Below are 18,280 nucleotides of genomic sequence, written 5' to 3'. Positions count from 1 at the left end.
TAGAAAATGAGATGGCGGTAGAAAGAGCAAAAAGCAGGAACAGGAGAATACTGATGATCTGGAAAAAACATTAAAATGGAGCTGCTTGTGAATCCTGACTTGAAGAATGAAGTAGTAGTAGTAGTAATGAAGGAGTAGAAAAGTTCCCTGATTATGTTAAACCTTATCAACCACATCACAGGGCTGATCACTAGGGACAGTTTAACTATGCTAGTGCAGCATCTTTAACAAGTTTGCGAATACCAATGCAAATGTAAGCACCCTGACCATAACCCACTTCTTATTTGTTGTGAGCTCAACAGCAATCTCCTGAAACAACTGGATTAGAGTTACATTGCCACACACACACACACTTATAATGTAATCTACAGCCAATCACTTATGCTGATGCAAAAAGTGTGAATCATGCCACATGCAAGCGTGATATTATACACAGCAGAAGTTGTGCCATAGAGCAAGAAAATACAGATAGAGATCAACATCTCCAGAAGGGATACAAACCTCCAACATTAAAAGGCTATGTCTGATATAAATTGAGTCACGCTCAATTTTCTTAGCTCTTTTCTGTGAAAATGACAAGAACAAAAGAGTGTGGGTTTGTTTCAGTTTCCCTGTGTGCTGGCACTATACTGCCACACATTGGACATGCATGCTACAATATTCACTACATTTATAGCACAACAGATGAAGAGTGGTGTGAGAAGTCTTCATGCAAAATAGTTTGTGGCTAAGTGACCACAGGGGCCAAACTGCAACATACTGACAAAGAAAAGACACACTGAAGATTTCTATTTTGATAATGAGGAAATAAAATAAATGGTAGAGTGTCAGAAATGTGATAAAACACCAGTTGTCATGCCACTTTTTAGTGCGCATTTAAAGTACAATCATGCATGTGTGCATTCCAGGATTTACAACAGCAAGCAATGAGAAGAAATGAATGCCTTTAAACTTTTAAATAGTTGTGTAAAAAATATTCAGAGGCAAGCAAAGTCTCTTCATATTGAAGTTATATTAATCTATTAACAGCAGTTACTGTTTACATAGTCCATCTATTCTCACATTTCTACCTCGTAAAATATACTGTATGTGCATCGAACCTGGTGTGGATTTCATTTAAGACCTAGCCGTATGGAAGCACAACATGAGAAGAGGGTGAAATTAGTCTTTAGGATGAGAAGCTCGAAATCATCAGAATGGAGGTGGAGAAATGGCTACAGAGACGCACACAAGGCTAGGAATCTGACCTTTCGCATTCGCACCACCTCCGTGCTCACCGCCTCAGACTCGCGCTACCCCAGGGAGGAGAGAGGGACACATGTTAGCATCCTCTGCTTGTTGGCTTTAACACTCAGATCTCAGCCACAGCTGAAACAAGTCTTCTGAGGGGCATCATGCAAGAGGCCAGTGTCTGACACTAACCTGGATGTCCCCATTGATGGTGGATATCAGTGAAGAGTCTACTTCTCTCTGGTCCCTCCACACTGCTGGCTACAGCAGCAAGAGAGACACAGTTCACACTCAGACACAGAGAGCAAGCTCTGCTCACTACTTTAGCATAAGACTATGAAGCAACTGAATTAAAAGAGTTCTTAATATTTCATAGTCATCGTTATCTACAATGAAAACACCCAGGCAATCAGTACGAGGACGCAGCATAAATAATCTGTTGATCTTTCACTGGCACCAGCTGTTCGGTAAGGCACATATGGCTTAAACACATACAAGATGCTACAATTTTCCTACAGAGTAACTTTTAGAGATTTGCTAAAAATGCATCACAAACATGTAAAAACAGTAGTCTGAGAAATTGAATACCTTGGCCCCAGCCTCAGCCTCAAGTTTTGAGGGCTCCACAGCTTCTACGGTGACCTCCAGCTTTCTTTCCTCCAGGCGACCGGCCTTGATTGGAGTGGAGGTCTGGGGCTGATCGAAAAGAGCCATGGGGATCCCTGCCTCTGCCAGCGCAGCCTGGGAGAAGACCGGAGCACTGACAGGACGAGCGCCCTTCTGTGTGCTCACTGCTAAACAAAATACAGACAAAATGGAAACGTGAATTAAAGGAAATGTGTATTAGCACGATGGTTTATAGAGGGATAAGATCGTATGCACATTTAGCATGATAAAAATCAATCAACTGAAACAGATATACACATATAAATGCAGCAAGAAACAATAGTCCATCTACGCAAAACAGCCACGTCGTACTTACAGTCTAAAGCCTCTATGTCATCAGTGCACACACTGCAGGGGTATACTGTACCTAGTACGCTTTGTTCAGTCTCTTTAAAATGGACAAGCACTCGTCGGAAACTGAGGTGGGCCAGAAGCGAATGTCCACAAAGTGGAATGAGAGCAGAAGCATGGATTAGTTCTTGTTACGATCCGATAATGGATGCAAAGGCAGATGATGTTAGCCTGAAAGGAGCCACAAAGCTCAATGTGGATGAACCGGTGAAATGCTGAGATTAGGAAAGCGTCATTTCTTCAATCTGCGAAACATAGCACAGTCAGAGGTCCGTGAATGATGGAGTAACTGTATCTTTAAAAAGGCTGCAAGTGTTAAAAAGCGTTTCATGGAGCAAAGAAAGCGTGGCCAGGTGTGAGCTCTTCACCTGCAAAACATCACACCCAAATGGATAAAAGATACCTGACTCTTTGAGGCCAACATCTAGTAGAACAAACCAATCATCATTGACATGCGTGTGTGTGAGAGGACGTCTTTCCTCCAGGATCCGTTCCTCAAAACGTGGTCTCATCTCAGAAATAGCAATCCTTGTTTTGGCCACAGCAGTTGGAGCTCTCACCTCTCGTGGGAACTGGACGTGCTCAGGGACAGTGGCTAATACAAATAAAATACAACCAGGTAAATCAAATGACGGCCTTGAGACACAGTAGGTGCACATTAGGAGGGTAGATCAAACATCAAAAAAACAATTGTGCTAATTGTATAAAACAAACTCAAATAGAAATGTCTGTGTATATAGCAGGAATAAATCATTTTGATTATACCTGATTTCTTAGTGGCCACATCCAGAAGAATAAACCAATCATCTTCCACCTCTCTCACTGCTGGCTTCTGCTGCACCACCTTCTCTCGCTGCCACATCTCCTCCACTATAGTAATTCTCTGCTGTGCTCTTTGCTCTATAGCTGCAAACTCTTTAGCTGGATGCATACGGATGCGTTCGTCCACAGCCACTAATGTAGGATACACACAAAGCCTTCTCAGTCAGATCACGATTCCACTTAAACACATTGCGAACAAGGTGAAATATGAAATAGACATTTCAAACTGTAGGGCACACACAGACACCATGCTGTTCTGTCTTATTCCATCTCACAGTAACAGCCACACGTAAAAACAGCTGAATACCTGGTGCTTTTGCTGCAACATCAAACAGCCCAAACCAGTCATCATCCACCTGTCTTGGATGTGGTGGTTTGATCTCCACCAGCTTCACAGATGGCTTCACATCTTCCATGATAAATTGTGGTTTTGGTTCAATGGCTGCCACCACATCCACAATACGCCCAACCACGGCAACTAACACAGAAAAATAAGGGTAAATAAATCTACAGCAAGTATATCTAATATTACTTACTGGCCACCACTTGTATGCAGACCCTTTGGCAATAGAAGGTACCTGGTGGTATGACAGCAGGCTTTTCGTGGATGATGTCGAAAAGGACAAACCAATCATCTCCTCCTTCCCTCTCTGATGGTGGTGCAATTTGACTAATTTTAGACAGATGTGTTTCATCTTGCCTGCTGTCCACACCAATTATCTCCTTCTTCCATGTTGTAGTCTCTGTCATTTTCGCCTCAACCTCAAGCGTCCTCCTCATATCCGGAATAATCTCAACAGGAGTAACTGAGGCACATACAGACAGTTTTAGAGTTAAAGAAGCTGAGCAACATTGGTATATCCACCAAACAAATGTCTGAAAATTAATGTTCCAGAGTGAATTCAGTGGCTGCATATTAACTCAATACCTGATGGCAGTACGGCTGCTTCTTCACGCATAGCATCAAACAGCACAAACCAGTCATCATCTCTTTCCTGCAGTGGCTGGGAAGGCCGCAGTCTAATCTGGTCAAGATCAACCTCCTGCAATGCCCGCTCTATGCTCATCACTTCAATTTGAGGTCGAACACTTGGATAAATTTGGCTCATTGCTGCCACAGAAACTGAAAACAAAAAAGAATTTGTACTTAAGCTTCAGCCAAAAGTGAAGAATCTAACAGAGACCTTATATCTTATTTAGGAAATCATCTTTGCATAATTTAGTTGACACCCAGTTTACGTGTAAGTTCTTCTTTGGTGTGATAATATGAGTGAAGAAAGACATCTGAAGGCTGTGGGTACCTGGAGGCACATAGGCAGTTTCTCTGGGAACGACATCCAGTAGAACAAACCAGTCATCATCTCTTTCTCTGACTGGCTGCTCTGGAATAATTTGCTTGGGAAGCATCTTGTCCGCCACAGTCTCTTGAATTACAACCTCCTTCCTGGACTCTACTGTTATTGTTTCAGCCACAGTAGAAACTCTTTCTTCAGGATAAACCTGAACGTAGTCTGCCATGGTGACTAATGACAAACAGAACGAACAAGTATTGTAAGACACTTAAACCAGGTAGGACAAAATAATCTTGTAACCACTGGAGGGCGAGTCGATAATACCTGGTGGCACAAATGATGGTTCTCTAGAGGGAACATCAAGCAGCACAAACCAGTCATCTTCTATCTCTCTCACAGCCTGTGGCAGAGCTACTACCGGCTTTACACTCAGTACTTCTGCATCTTCTACCACGACTTCCGCTCTTTTTCGCTCAACTGCTGCTATTTCAACCTGAGAGACGTGTTCTTCTGGAGACACTTCAACACGTCGTGCAACAGCAACTAAGACAAGAGAGATAAAAATCCTCAGACACTATGGACGGTATGTGGGATTTAAGGATAAGAACGTCTGCAAAACTCAGGATAATTGAATGCTCTGATAAAGCTGTGAGACAGTACGGGGAATTTTGGCAATACCTGGCGGCACATATGATGTTTCTCTGGGAGCAACATCCAGCAACACAAGCCAGTCATCATCTCTGTCTGTCACTTGAGGGATTTCTTGAAGAAGTCTCGGCGCCTCTTCTATTATCTTTCTCTCTTCAGCTACCACTTCTCTAATCTCCTCATCGACTGCAGTTCCAACCACAGAGACAAAACTTTCTGCGTCCATCGGGTCTCTTCCTTTCACGGTAACTGATATGAGTAAAGTCAGGAGAGAGTCTTTTAGCAAAGGCAGTGATAAAGGCTTCAATGTATATTAGTGAGGACGAAATAAAGCATGAGAGAGCCACAATTGTTTTGGCACAGGGGGCTTTAGCAGTACCTGGTGGTACATATATCGTTTCTCTGGGGGCAACTTCCAGCAGCACAAACCAGTCATCATCTCTGTCTGTCACTTGAGGGATTTCTTGAAGAAGTCTCGGTGCCTCTTCTATTATCTTTCTCTCTTCAGCTACCACTTCTCTAATCTCATCGACTGCAGTTCCAACCACAGAGACAAAACTTTCTGCATCCACCGGGTCTCTTTCCTTCAAGGTAACTGATAAAAGTAAAGTCAGGGGAAAGTCTTTTAGCACACAGGCAGTAACACACACTTCCTTTATAATAGCAAGCACAAAATAAAGCACAAGAGAGCCAAGATTGTTTTGAAAAGCAACACTCAGGGATTTCAGCAATACCTGGTGGTACATATGATGTTTCTCTGGGAATGACATCCAGCAACAAATACCAGTCATCACCTCGTTCTGTGGTCGTCTGCGGTGGTGGGATCTCTGGTAAACTCCACACTTCCTCTTCTCTTATTTTTCTCTCTTCTACTATAATCTCTGTTTTCTCCTCAACTGTTGTAATCTCAGTCTTTGAGGTGGCATACCCGCCTTCATCCACTTGAGCACGTTCCACAGGAGTAACTAATGATGACAGTCAAGACACAGTATCTTTGAGCAAGCAGCTCCAAAACCTCATTGTAACAGCTGACAAGTACAATTTCAGGAAAAGAACAAAAAAGAAAATAGTTGGTTAATATGTTAATATCGGTGTTCACAGACACATGAAGTCATTGGCTGTGTTTAAGAGGAATGTTCTATGTAGGTCAGTCTGTTTTAACTCTACTCTGATGACTGAAAATCAAGACTTTCAAAATATTCCTGGATACACCAGAAAACGTAGGCTCTGGTTGTTTCTGAGCCCTTCTTATTCATATTTTTGACCCCTTTTCGCACCATCTACAATCTACCACATCGTTTCTGTCTACTATGCTGCCATTTCTTTCACCACACTGCATCCACCTGAAGATAACCCAGAACTATACATAGACAGACCTTTCATAAATATCAAATTATATTCATAAGAGGAAGAGAAGGACAGCCAATGATCTAGAACCAAGCCTGTTAATTGTTCCATTACCTTCAGCTTTCTATTGAATCTAAATGGGGCTTTGAGGACTCAGCTGACACTTTGACACATGTGCTGTTGTGACAATTGTTAATGGAAATAGTACACAAAAAAGTATTCGAGAAGGAACTTTATAATATGTTATAATATTAGAGAGATTTGTGGAGTTCTAAAGCTGTTTGCACAATGATATACTATACCTGGTGGTTTGAAAACAGCTTTGTATGGAGGGCGGTCAAAAAGTATGAACCAGACGTCCTTATCTGCCACCTGAGCTGGATCCTCAGCCTGAAGCCTCTCTGTGACTTTTCTCTCCAGTATTTCTGTCTTACGCCACGTCCCTGCTTTTTCTAGCCTCTCCTCTGACATTACACCAACCCGTACCTGCACATCTTCCATTTCTTCCTGCTGCTGCCCTCTCTCTTCAACAATAGTCACTTTCTTCTTAGTCCTACGCTCCACCTTCTGGTATGCTACAACGGAAGTGGTGCTGGTCACATCTGACATCCTCTCCTCCACCATGTCTTGCCATTCCCTTTCTATCTGGTGTAGCTTCCCTCTCAAGCTATCATCTAATGGACTCGCGTCTGTCCCCTCGGCCTCTTCCTCTTCAGGCAACAAGCCTTTTAAAAACACCCGCTTTATCTCTTCTTCCAGTTCATCCACTTCATCCTCTTTTGCCTCCATTATCCTTACTGATTTCTTCAACACCGTGTCTATTATACCTTCAGCTTTTATTCGTTCCCCCTCCTCTAAATCCACCTCTTCCTCTTTCAACTTATCTACCTCTTCCTTGCCCAATTCCTCTTCTATTACCACCTGAAGTCTCGCTGCCATCTCATCCACTTCTTGGAGCCTCTCCTCTAAATCCCTCACTTCCCTCAGCCTCTTTTCTAAAACATCCCCCTCTCTCAGCTTGTCTACCAGGATCACAGTTTCCTGTAGCCTCTCTATGACCTCCTCACTGGTCAGTTCCTGCTCTGCCACATACATGCCCTGCTCATCCTTCTCCTGGAGCTGGAACTGAGCTCGGGGAGAGACTGAGAGGAGTAAAGGAGAAAACAGTGAAGCATGAAAATAAATAAAGAGGTTAAGGGGCTTTTGTATTTTTGTTCAAATTCTGAAAATACAGGTCATATTTCCACATAAAGCCACACAAAGAAACTCACGTGGTGTATCAGCACGCTCAACTGAGGAAAGGCTCAACATTCGGTCGAAGTAAAGGAACCAATCATCTTGCTGTGTCAGTGCTGGTTGCAATAGCCTGTCCAAAGAACTTCTTTTTGCCAAGCTGAGCTCAGCTGACAACATCAGAGGGATAATATTGAATTTCATACCACATGAGCAAAAACACACAAAATCTCAAAGTGCAAATAGCTGAAAACAAGGGGGCGGAATAAAGGTGCGATTTTTGTTAATGCAGTGCAATTCATAAAAGTGCATGTTGGTGGCAAGAAAACACAATTTAGATGCATGTTCTTTAAAATCCAAGCCAAAGTGAAAGATTAAGCTATGATGGATTCAGATTTCTTTGTGGCAAACTGCTGAATAACTACTGGCAGGCTTTAAAAGTGCAAGTACCTGACTGTTTCACAAAATCGAAAGGTGGCACAAAGGGAAAAGGAGGAAATCGATGGAACAGAGCCGACCACTTGTCTTCCTTTCTCCTCTGCTGTTGCTCATCAGATGCCAGATCCTGCCACGGCTGACTGCCTGTCTGGGTAATGGTTTGAGAGCCAGTCTGCCCAGTCCTAGTGTCCTGCCAAGTCACTGTGACTGTGTGAACAGACTGCCCCTCCTCCCAGGACTGAATGAAAGTCTGCTCAGACTCTCCTCTGACTGTGAAGAGATGACGCGGGGATGGCAGTTATGTAATGGTTCTGCTGGCGAGATGACGGCCACTGTGAATGCTTCACAGTGCTTCAAGCGTGTTTTTGAACAAAGCCAGATGCCAAGCATTTGTACCAGACAATGGTGAGTCCAGTAAGCGGAGTTAGTACAAAGCTGAATGAAAGATGCCCCCTATTCTTTAAAAGAAGCGAGAATTAATACAGTGAAAAGGGCAATTACTTTTCAGAGTTTAAAGTTTCAGCTTCATCCTGTCTTAGTGAAACACTGAAGCAATGATGAGTGATGAGTTAAGATGCTGAGTATAAAGGTGCAAGCTACAAGCAAAGCGTTGTGCATCACACATCAAGCAGCAACTTCTGAAAATGCCAAAACACAAGGAACAGCAGTCTCAAGACTGGAAATGCCAGTGCGTAGTTAAGAGTGTGAGGACAGTCTTTTTCTTAGTTCGTAGAGACTAAATATGGCCTGGGATCATGCCAGGGAAAGGAAAAGGTGGGTGACATTACCCACATGTCAGAGTAGATCAGTGCTCTGACAAGTTAACTATCTGTGGTGCAGCTGGCTGACAATCTTTTCAAACGGTTATCGGCATGAAAGCAAATGAGCCAGAACGGATAAGTATGTTAAATGAAGGAATAAGGCTGTTTGTGAGAGACTATAAAATAAATGCTGCAAAGATTGCCAAAAAGCACTGGTGCAGCTCCACACACGTCCTGGTACCTGGGAATTCAGGAGAAGGCGGGGGTTTGTCGGATGTTAGCATCAGCGACCAATCATCAACCTCAGATCTGGTTGATGCTGAGAGTCGCTGCAGGAACTGGAGAGTTTCATCTCCAGCTGCAAGAGTGAAAAAACGTCAGAGAGTAGCTTATCCAACCTGCGCTTTTGTTACAAGACACAAACGTGATGCAGTGATTCCAACACAGATTCACACACGTGCACATACCTCCATCTAGATTACGGGACAGCCTCTTGCTCGCAGAGCGTGTGAAGAGAGGAGCTGGGCGGTCGATCATAGAACTTGCCTGGCGGGTCTGGGCCTGAGTACGCCCACTGTACCGGAATTTAGAGCCCAAGACGAGGAAGCGACGTGATGCAGGGGGCTCTACTGTTGGAACCCTGAGGGCAAAAAAAAAACATTAATTTAGCTTTCATCCACTCACAATTTATTACACATTTATCAGTTTTATCAAAGTGACACACCCACATACCAGGAGTTCAAATTAAATATATCACACCAAATGATTTCACAATTCCTAAAAAGTAACATTGTTATGCAACAACATTAGCAACAACTTTGACTTTTATCTTGTTAAGTAGACAAGACTTCTCCGGTTTAATTCTGAGGTCAAAACCATGGGTATGCAGCTTTTCCTCTGTAGTTTAACTGCCAGGGAGCCAATTTAGGGCTTAAGCTGCAGAGACCAGTTAGCCTATTATCTAAGGGATAGGTGGAACCTGACCTCGGTCATCGGGCAGGGAAGTGCCATTCAGAATAAGACGAGAATGACCTGCTCTTACCTGAAGAAGGTATGGTTTTCAACACAAACTTTCCACAGCTTCTTCGAGGCTTTGTAGTTTGGCAGTTTGAAGCCAATTGTGCTTTCATATTGCTCTTGCTGTAGGTGAGGAAACAAATAAAAAGTCAAACCTAATGACAACGTTGACGGCAACACCACGCTGTGCTGCATAAAACATCTCAGAGCAAATCAATGAACAGATTATAAGTCAAAACCTTTTTTTATGAAATGATTTAAAAATGGCACCTACAAATTTGAATGCTTACATATTTGTCATGTACAAAAACATTAATTACTAATGTAGCAAATTCAAAATAATAGCACACAATTCCTCAAGTCCATGAGTTAACCCTTAATAGTTGATCTATTTGATAGAAGTATTTAATTGTTCTTCACATAATTTAAAGGCCAAAGTACCAGATAGGGGGAGTAGGATGTAGGAGAAAATGTTGGTGGAAGGGATATGGGGTTGGGATGAGAAAAATAATAAAAAAGAATCCAATTCAAATATGCTAAAAAAAAAAAAAAAAAAAGTAAAAGAAAGAAAGAAATTTCAGATTTACCTCTGATGGCCTGATTTTGATGAAGAAGCTGCTGCGTTTGTAAGAGATCTTAAGAACTTTGGGCCAAGGGAAACGATTGATCCTCAGCTTGTCCTTGTAGACCATCAGGCCGCTAGAGCAAACCCCCAGCGTAATGTCGACACCATCAAGATCCTGCATGCACAAAAACAGAACGAAAGCATTATGATATTGAATCCCAGCGCACACCATCACCCTACGCCTGCACTTACAATAAACAGTCACTGGGAGGCAGACTTTCTCACACTACAAGGACACGGATTTTGAGGTCATGGAGTTTGAAATGTTATTAATCTCTCCCTTTTTCTCTGAAAGGGTGCCTGACATCAATTTTGTAATTAAAATCTGGATGCCACTGATGTAATATAAGCATGCCGCTGCAAAAACAATGAAGCATGCATTTTAATGAAAGAAATAAATGAGAGAAAGTCAGCACATACTTGAACTATAGAATTTGGCCTTTTACAATTTCCACGAAAAACCTGCACCATCAGTTAATCCACACAACATTAATCAGGTAACAGGTAACATCATTTAAACAAAACCTCACCTTGGCTTGGTGCAGGTCAACTCCATACATGGCGAGTTTCTTGGCATTTTCCAGAAACAGCATGTCTGCTTGGGCTGGACTCATGGACCTGAAAAAACACAGATAAGAAGGGTCTTTTCCAAGATATGCTTTATCGTCATGATTATTTGAAGACGTTGTTAAATCATCTATTTAAAAACAGTTACAGACGAGGGGTCTTTCCCAGTTTGTCTCAGCTGAACTGTGCTTGTAAGTGCTGCAGACTGCCATCACTATGTTTCTCCATCCCCTTTGATTACCTGTATGTGCGGTGCAGCTCCATCACCTTGTCCTCCAGCTCTTTGCTCTGTCCAGGCGCCAGGCTCAGATCCTTCACATAGTCTGTTCCGTGGAGCTCTGGGTCATACTCCCCAAGCTCTGACTGAGCCGTGTAGGAGCCCAGCAGGGACAGCGTGACAAAGGAACAGGGAAGAACACCACGCATAATGTCCTTCCTCAGCTGGAGACACAGAAAGTACCTGAAGAAGTTGTGAAAGGAAAAAATGAGCTCACTTGGGAAGACAAAAACTTCACTGGGTTTTTCCTGAGAGATTATTCTAGATTTTACTGTAGTGACGGCATTTTCGAATTACATGCCTCAGAGTTATCCTGGCTCTACAGTTGAAAAAAGCTAATATACATGTTCAACAAATCCTCCTTCTTTTCCAAAATGTTGAACTATTCCTTTAACACCGGAGGCCTTTACCTGGTGAGGTCTTCAGTGAGCTGTGCTGGATCAGGAGGGTAGAACTTCACGTTGAATGTAAACTCATATACGGCACCTGAAACCTGTTTCCGGATCTCTTTGGTGGTTTCCAACCATGTCTGCGGAAAAAAAGAGGGAAAAAAAAAAATAACCAACTGCTCACAGCCGATTTCCCGTAGATATCTGGTTATACTTTGCAGGGAAACTGACAATGCAGGAGTAGAAAAAACAGTCTACCTTGTTGGTTGGTGTTTCCCAGTTAGCGAGGCCAAAGTAATCTTTCTCCAGCAGGTTGACATGGTCACACACCTTCATTAAAAGTTCTTGGCCTTTAGCGTGTTTCTACATGAGAAAGAGAGACACACGACATACAGAGGAAGAGGGGTGTTAAATCATGTTGATATTCAGCAGGAGTGAAGCCACTCTGACGCTGTCATTTGAGAGGTCTCTTACATCAAGCTCACACTCAAACTGAGTGTCATCCAGTAAGGTGACTTTGCACTGCATGGTTTTCTGCCGTTTGGAGCCTTTAGCTTCTTCTGCCGTCTTCTCAGTCTTCTTTTCTTTTACAGGCTTCTCCTTCTTCGCCTCCTCCTTTGCCTTCACCCCTCCTTTGGCTTCTTTCTTCTTTTCTGCTGGCTCTTCCTCTTTTTTCTCTTTGCCCTCCTTCTTCGCTTCTTCCACTACTTCAGGCTCCTTCTTTATCTCAGCTTCCTCCTTGTGTTCCTCTTGAGCTGGCTGGTAGAGTCAACACAAGACATTTGTGTGTCAAATACAGATGAAAAGAATGCGGGAGGACACAATGTACTTTATATTACTAATTATGACAGCTCTATAATTATTAGAACTACAGATTTTTGTAAACAGCAAATATTTTCACATGCTATCTGTGGTTCAGACCAGCAGGGGTAGTTTTTGCTTTAGACCAAGCTTTCAGCTTAAACCAGAACAGTTACTTTCGCTGACCAAGCTGTCCACATCATAAAAAATTCATTAGGAGGAAAAAGAACATGTGTTCCTCTACTCAAGTCCAATCTGCAGCAAGAATTTGTATACAGGAGAGCTCCTTTTTTGACCTTTATCTGCAGTAAGGTTTGAGATTTCTGTTTCTTGAACCTTTATCTTTTAACCTTCATTAAAAAGGAAAAAGTTTGATGTTTTAGGAAACGTGCATATTTACTTTCTTAGCACTATCATATACTGATAGCACTCTCATATCTGTGTGTTAAATATAATGCTACAACCAGCAGCTGGTTAAATGAAACTTTAAATAAAAAAAAAAAAAACTGGATGAAGGCATAAACAGATAACACAATCTGTCTGCCAGCACTAATTAACATGCCATGCCTCCCTTGTATAATCCGTACAATTAACGATTGTTTTTCTCAACTTTGGACAAACTCCGGCTACCCATTTCTCCTTGCTTCCAGTCTTTGTGCTAAGCTAAGCTAATTGGCTCCTGACTGCTGTCTTCTATGAACAGACAGATATGAGAGCGGCATCGATCTTCTCATCAAGAAAGCAAATGAGTAGAATTTCCAAAAATGTAGATGTGTTACTGTTAATCTTATTCTACATCTAGAGTTTTTAGTATTTACTTATCAGTGTGACACTCACCTGCGTCTCTGCGCTGCTTATGGAGTGCTGATCAGGAGCCTGTTCGGTGTCTGGCTCAGTTTTAAGCTCAGGCTCTGGAGCAGCGATTGGTGCTTTCACCTGCTCCTCACTCGGCCCTTTCACTTCTTTCTCCTCCTTCTTTCCTTTATTCTTTCCCTTCTCTTTTTTCTTCCCTTTTTCCTCTTCCTTCTTTTGCTTTTCTTCTGTCTTATCCTCCTCCTTCTCTTTCTTCTTTACCTCAACTTTCTCCTTTTCCTCTTCTTTCTTTTTTGATTCCTCCTTTGGTTTCTCCTCCTCTTTCTTTTTCGCCTTTTCCTCTTCTTTCTTCTTTGCTTTTTCTGCCTCTCGTGCCTTTTCCTCCTCTTTCTTCTTTGCCTTCTCTTCTTCTCTCTTCTTTACCCTTTCGTCTTCCTCTGCTTTCCTCTTTGCTTTTTCCTCTTCCTTCTTCTTTATCTTTTCCTCCTTCTCTTTTTTCTTTGCTACCTTTTTGTCGATGTTCTCCTCCTCTTTGCTCTCCTTCTTTGTAGCTTCTGCCCCCTTGTCTTTAACCTCAGCAGTCTCCTTCTTTTCTTCTTTTTTCTCTAGTTTTTCCTCCTCCTTTTCTACACTCTCCTGTGCTTTCTCCTCCTCCTGTTGCTCCTCTTTCTTTTTCACCTTTTCCTCTTCTTTATTCTCCTCGTCGTTTTTTACTTTCTCCTCATCCTTTTTCTCAGCTTTCTTCTTGGCTTCTTTCTTTTTCTTTTTACTACCCTTCTTCTCCACCTTTTCCTCCTCTTTCTTTTTCTCCTCTTTTTGTTCTACTTTGTCTTCTGTCTTTTTCACCTCTTTTACCTCTGATTTTTCCTCCTCTGCTTTAGCCTCCTTCTCTTCACTTTTCACCTCTTCCTCCTGCTCCTCTTCTGCCTTGCCAGCTTTTTCCTCTTTGGCTTTATCTGCCTTTTCCTCTCTGGCTTTGTCTGCTTTTTCCTCTCTGGCCTTCTCTACCTCAAACCCCTCTCCCTCAGAGCACTGTGAACGGCGTTTGAGGAAAGAGGAGAAGAGGCGAGAGAGGCCTTTGCCAGCAGAGGTCCGGGTACGAGGCTTGAGCTGCTCCTCCTCAGGGGAGGTGGCTACATCAGCCGGCCCAGGCTCAGACGCCTGCTCCTGGGCCTTCTTGCTCGACTTCTCCCCCTCCGGCTCGGACGCTGCCGCCTGTGGTTTCTTCTTGTTCTCCGGTTCTGGTTCGGGCTCGGCGCCACTGGCCTTCTGCTTGCCCTCAGTGTCCGCCTCGCTCACTGCACTTGCCTCTGTTGTCATGGTAGCCACTGGGAAGGAGAACAGAAGGGAGTCAGAGATGGAGAAAGGTCACGGTGCTGTACAGAGTGTGACAGTGCACAGCACGGCTATACTTGGAACACAACAAACAAGATTAGGAGCAGTGGACTATTAGCCTGTCTGTGGGAAACATTACACTTACGCTTTGCTATGAATGGCAAGCCAATTTAGTACATGGACTGTACTACACTGATAAAGTAAGTAATGTGTGGTGTTGTTTAAATCACTTATTTTCATGTGTATTTTCACGTGTTTCATGTATGATAAACAACTACATATTATAGTGGTTTACTTTTATTTGACTAATTTTCAAGAGAAAATGGTTCTAGATTCTTAAAATTGCTGTTTTTTCTGTTTTATATGACTGTGTTACTGCTGGTGGGACAAAACAACCAAACAATATGAACAAAATATGCAAAATCTACTTTAAAAAAATATATTTCTCAATAAATAGTGATGATATAACAGAAAATATTATATTTTATCATGCAAATAATATTGAAGCATGCTTAATTATTCTCACTTAACATTTTATCATTTATCTGATGTTCTAATCAAGAGCAATTTACCACTAGCAATTTTTACAATAAGTAATTTACAATGCTGTTTTAAGCTATTGTTTGTTGCCTACTCCAAAAGGCAAATGAGACTTATTTCAATAAACTTTAAGTCAACTGCCACCCAGATTATTTCCTTACTCATGTACACATACACACAAACACATGCACACACATACACAAACATAACTCCATCACACAATAGCCCTCCTTGTTTAAAAGTGTGTCTGCGTCTACATGGATTTTTGAGGGTGAACTCACAACACTGCCTATCACAGACTCATTAAATCTCACTGACACAAAGGAGGCATTCTGCTCTGGAGCTTCATATTAGCACGGCCTGCATCATCCTCGCCAAGCACGCCTGGCTCTTCATCTCACACAAGCCCATCCTGCACAGGTCATCTAAGGCACTGTGACCAGGCCATATGACGAGATATATCATGAGATGATATGAAGCAATCAATCACCAATGATGGAAACCAATGAGCAGGACTGCTTTAAGGCGATATTTTTTTTTTTGCTTTTTACATAGGTATGATGAAGAATTGTAATTTGTCTGTATTTAAATTGCTGGATTAGCCAAAAACAGACATTTCTGTCTGGCTATTTTACTGCAGTTTCTAAACTGATTTCACAAACAATTTACAATATCTGAACTTATATGCATTAGAGCCTAAAAGGTTAATTTGAACAGGCCGATATATAATAGATAATAAGTAACAAGAGTTTGCAGAGCAGAAATACTGATTTTTATTTACATGCTGGTCACAATGATTTAATAAACATGTTTAAGGGGTCATAATTGGAAAAATGTATGTCAGCCAATTTATGGTTAATGCATTTTTTAAACTTTCCAAATATGCAACAGTCTGTCCTTTTGAACCTGACTGTTCAGAGATTATGGAAGATACCCAGACTGTTGTCAATATGTAACATTGCAAGTATGCTTGCTTCAACTGCTTATCCTACAATGATGTGATTCACAATTATGACAGCAGTACAACAGAAACTGTACAAGAGTCTTGGAGATTCATGAACACGACTTTGATGCACTGGCAGGGCAGCGAGAGAACAGATCTGGTATATTTAGAAACTTCTAACCAGCTGATTAAGTCACACAACTGACTAAAATACACCACAGGTATTATGCAATCACGCTCCACCTCTCCTAAGCGAGATCTATCAGTTACAGACGCTTGCATCACAATCAATTTTTGTCTGTGATGAGACTGATTTGCATCCTGTCTAGGGTAAGCCTCGTCTAATTGGTGACTAATATGGCTGCGTTTGTCTCTTCCATATGTAGTTCAAGTCTCGTATGGAGTGGGGGAGGGGAAATGCTAGACAGGCAGGCAGGCAGACAGACAGGCAGGCCAATCTTCCAGATGTACAGGGCCGCCCCAAAGGGTGCAGCCAGCCCTCTATACCATATACTTCCTACTGGCACTACAGGACAGCAGGAGAGGAGGAGGGGGTACGCACACAAACCAAATCCTCTTTAGCCCTCCCATTGTTTGTGTCCAGTGACCAATAACTGTGCTGCACACTATAACTAATCCTGCCTACCCTTCCCCCCACAAGACCCCCCATGGGCCTATTCCCTAGGTCACCACACACACACGCGCATGCACGCACACACACACACACTGGTATGCATCAATGCTCATGGGCTCCTCTGGGTCTTTTAATGCTCTGTCATCTCAATTGTGATTGTCAGGAAACAGACATGCTCCTAATGGACCAGCTGAGCTTGTGTCTGCTGCCTCCTCCATTTTGTGTTGCCTATCTGACATCTCTGCTATCAGCCAGCTGAGCAGGACTAACATGCATCATGACTGATTGAGACAGTGGCAGCCACATCACAGGATCCTTCAATAGAGCATCAAGCTCTCATAATAGGAGGCAGATTTCTTTTTGGTGTGGGGATAATTAGATGAAATATTGCTGTACTGTAAAAAGAAAAACTGCCCTCAATCCTACATAATTAGTGTCTTTAATGAGCTAAATTATAGATGAAGTAGGCCACCCTCTAGCTACACTGAGCTAGTAAAGAGATGCTGGATCAGGTGCAAATGTCAGGGCTGGGGTTGAAACAGGGTGTGATTTAGGGTTTTTGTGACTTTAAATTGAATTTAATGTCCCCACAGGAAGATAATTTGAAATTTGAGCTGACTCAGTGGATTTCACATAAAGAACAGGTCTCATTTTACTTGGCTTTAGTAGTTCGAAAGACTTGCATTTTTGTAGAAGATCATTATTTTTTACACTTAGATTTAAGCAATACTAACATTGTGAGATCTTTTTTTTATGCAAAAAAATTTGAATTGATTCTAAACAGATGACTTAACTACTACTGACGCCAAAACTCACTCTAATTCCCCATTAATTCTCCAGTTTGAAAAACATATTTTCAAGAATGTGTCTAGATACCAAAGCCATCATTGGATTTGCCAGTGATGCTGCAGTGCTGCTGCTGAGCGTGTTATTGTGTGTGTGTGTGTATATGTGTGATGAAATGAGATGAGAGGGCTGAATGGGGAAGAGCCTGCAGAGAAGGAGGAGGAGGTATAGTATATAAATAGCTGCATGCGCTCAGGATGCAGAGACTCATTAGTTAGCCTTTACAAACAGGCTCACATCTATTTCTGTTCTCAGCACACTGCACACAACACGCATTTGCACATGTGCATACATGAGTGTACAGCCACGAATGCGCTCAAGTCGGTACTACATACATAGCACAGTTTTTAAGACGACAGAGAGAGATTTCATTTGTTTTGAAAGAGTTCACCGCTCTTCCCTTAACAACACCGCAAGTTCCACCACAGTGTTACCCTGTAGGAACACTAGGACAAAAAGAAAGCATGTTTCCTGGGTGCTGAGAGTAGGCTTAAGGAATTAGAAGGAGTTTAGAGTTAATCAGCCCCCAAGTGACCAAGTGAGATTATCTCCATCTATCTACCTGCCTACAGCATCTATCTCACTGTCTCACCCCACTCTGATTCTCTGTCTTTCTCTCTCTCTCTCTCTCTCTCTCTCTCCCCCCGCCTGTCTCTCGGTCGGCGTGCATCTCCATGTGTCAATGTGTGTGTGGGAGAGAGAGAG

General features: G+C 42.4%; 1 protein-coding gene across 7 annotated transcripts in view; it reads right to left on the bottom strand.

Annotated features, from left to right (window-relative positions):
• The window catches only part of LOC139204823 (uncharacterized), a 28,983-nt gene that overhangs the window by 8,326 nt on the left and 2,377 nt on the right, over positions 1-18,280 (bottom strand). For 6 of the 7 annotated variants that reach the window (XM_070834832.1, XM_070834830.1, XM_070834833.1 and 3 more), the window contains exons 2-28: positions 13,302-14,605; positions 12,138-12,422; positions 11,922-12,026; positions 11,685-11,803; positions 11,239-11,457; positions 10,961-11,048; positions 10,393-10,545; positions 9,831-9,928; positions 9,256-9,428; positions 9,030-9,146; positions 8,040-8,297; positions 7,628-7,759; positions 6,659-7,498; positions 5,744-5,974; positions 5,389-5,604; positions 5,040-5,258; positions 4,686-4,904; positions 4,371-4,592; positions 3,998-4,192; positions 3,648-3,875; positions 3,377-3,547; positions 3,013-3,201; positions 2,651-2,842; positions 1,819-2,024; positions 1,423-1,491; positions 1,248-1,292; positions 502-564 (exon numbers count right to left, since the gene is read on the bottom strand). In XM_070834832.1, the coding sequence (XP_070690933.1) occupies positions 502-564; positions 1,248-1,292; positions 1,423-1,491; positions 1,819-2,024; positions 2,651-2,842; positions 3,013-3,201; positions 3,377-3,547; positions 3,648-3,875; positions 3,998-4,192; positions 4,371-4,592; positions 4,686-4,904; positions 5,040-5,258; positions 5,389-5,604; positions 5,744-5,974; positions 6,659-7,498; positions 7,628-7,759; positions 8,040-8,297; positions 9,030-9,146; positions 9,256-9,428; positions 9,831-9,928; positions 10,393-10,545; positions 10,961-11,048; positions 11,239-11,457; positions 11,685-11,803; positions 11,922-12,026; positions 12,138-12,422; positions 13,302-14,597 (6,348 nt within the window). In that variant the 5' untranslated portion in view covers positions 14,598-14,605. The remainder of the gene's footprint in view (positions 1-501; positions 565-1,247; positions 1,293-1,422; positions 1,492-1,818; positions 2,025-2,650; positions 2,843-3,012; positions 3,202-3,376; positions 3,548-3,647; positions 3,876-3,997; positions 4,193-4,370; positions 4,593-4,685; positions 4,905-5,039; positions 5,259-5,388; positions 5,605-5,743; positions 5,975-6,658; positions 7,499-7,627; positions 7,760-8,039; positions 8,298-9,029; positions 9,147-9,255; positions 9,429-9,830; positions 9,929-10,392; positions 10,546-10,960; positions 11,049-11,238; positions 11,458-11,684; positions 11,804-11,921; positions 12,027-12,137; positions 12,423-13,301; positions 14,606-18,280) is intronic. The other variant, XM_070834831.1, reaches the window with a different exon arrangement.

Source organism: Pempheris klunzingeri, chromosome 8 (genome assembly GCF_042242105.1).
Source record: "Pempheris klunzingeri isolate RE-2024b chromosome 8, fPemKlu1.hap1, whole genome shotgun sequence".
Lineage (NCBI taxonomy): Eukaryota > Metazoa > Chordata > Actinopteri > Acropomatiformes > Pempheridae > Pempheris > Pempheris klunzingeri.
Note: the sequence above shows the minus strand (reverse complement) of the source record. Positions and strands in the feature narration are given on the sequence as shown.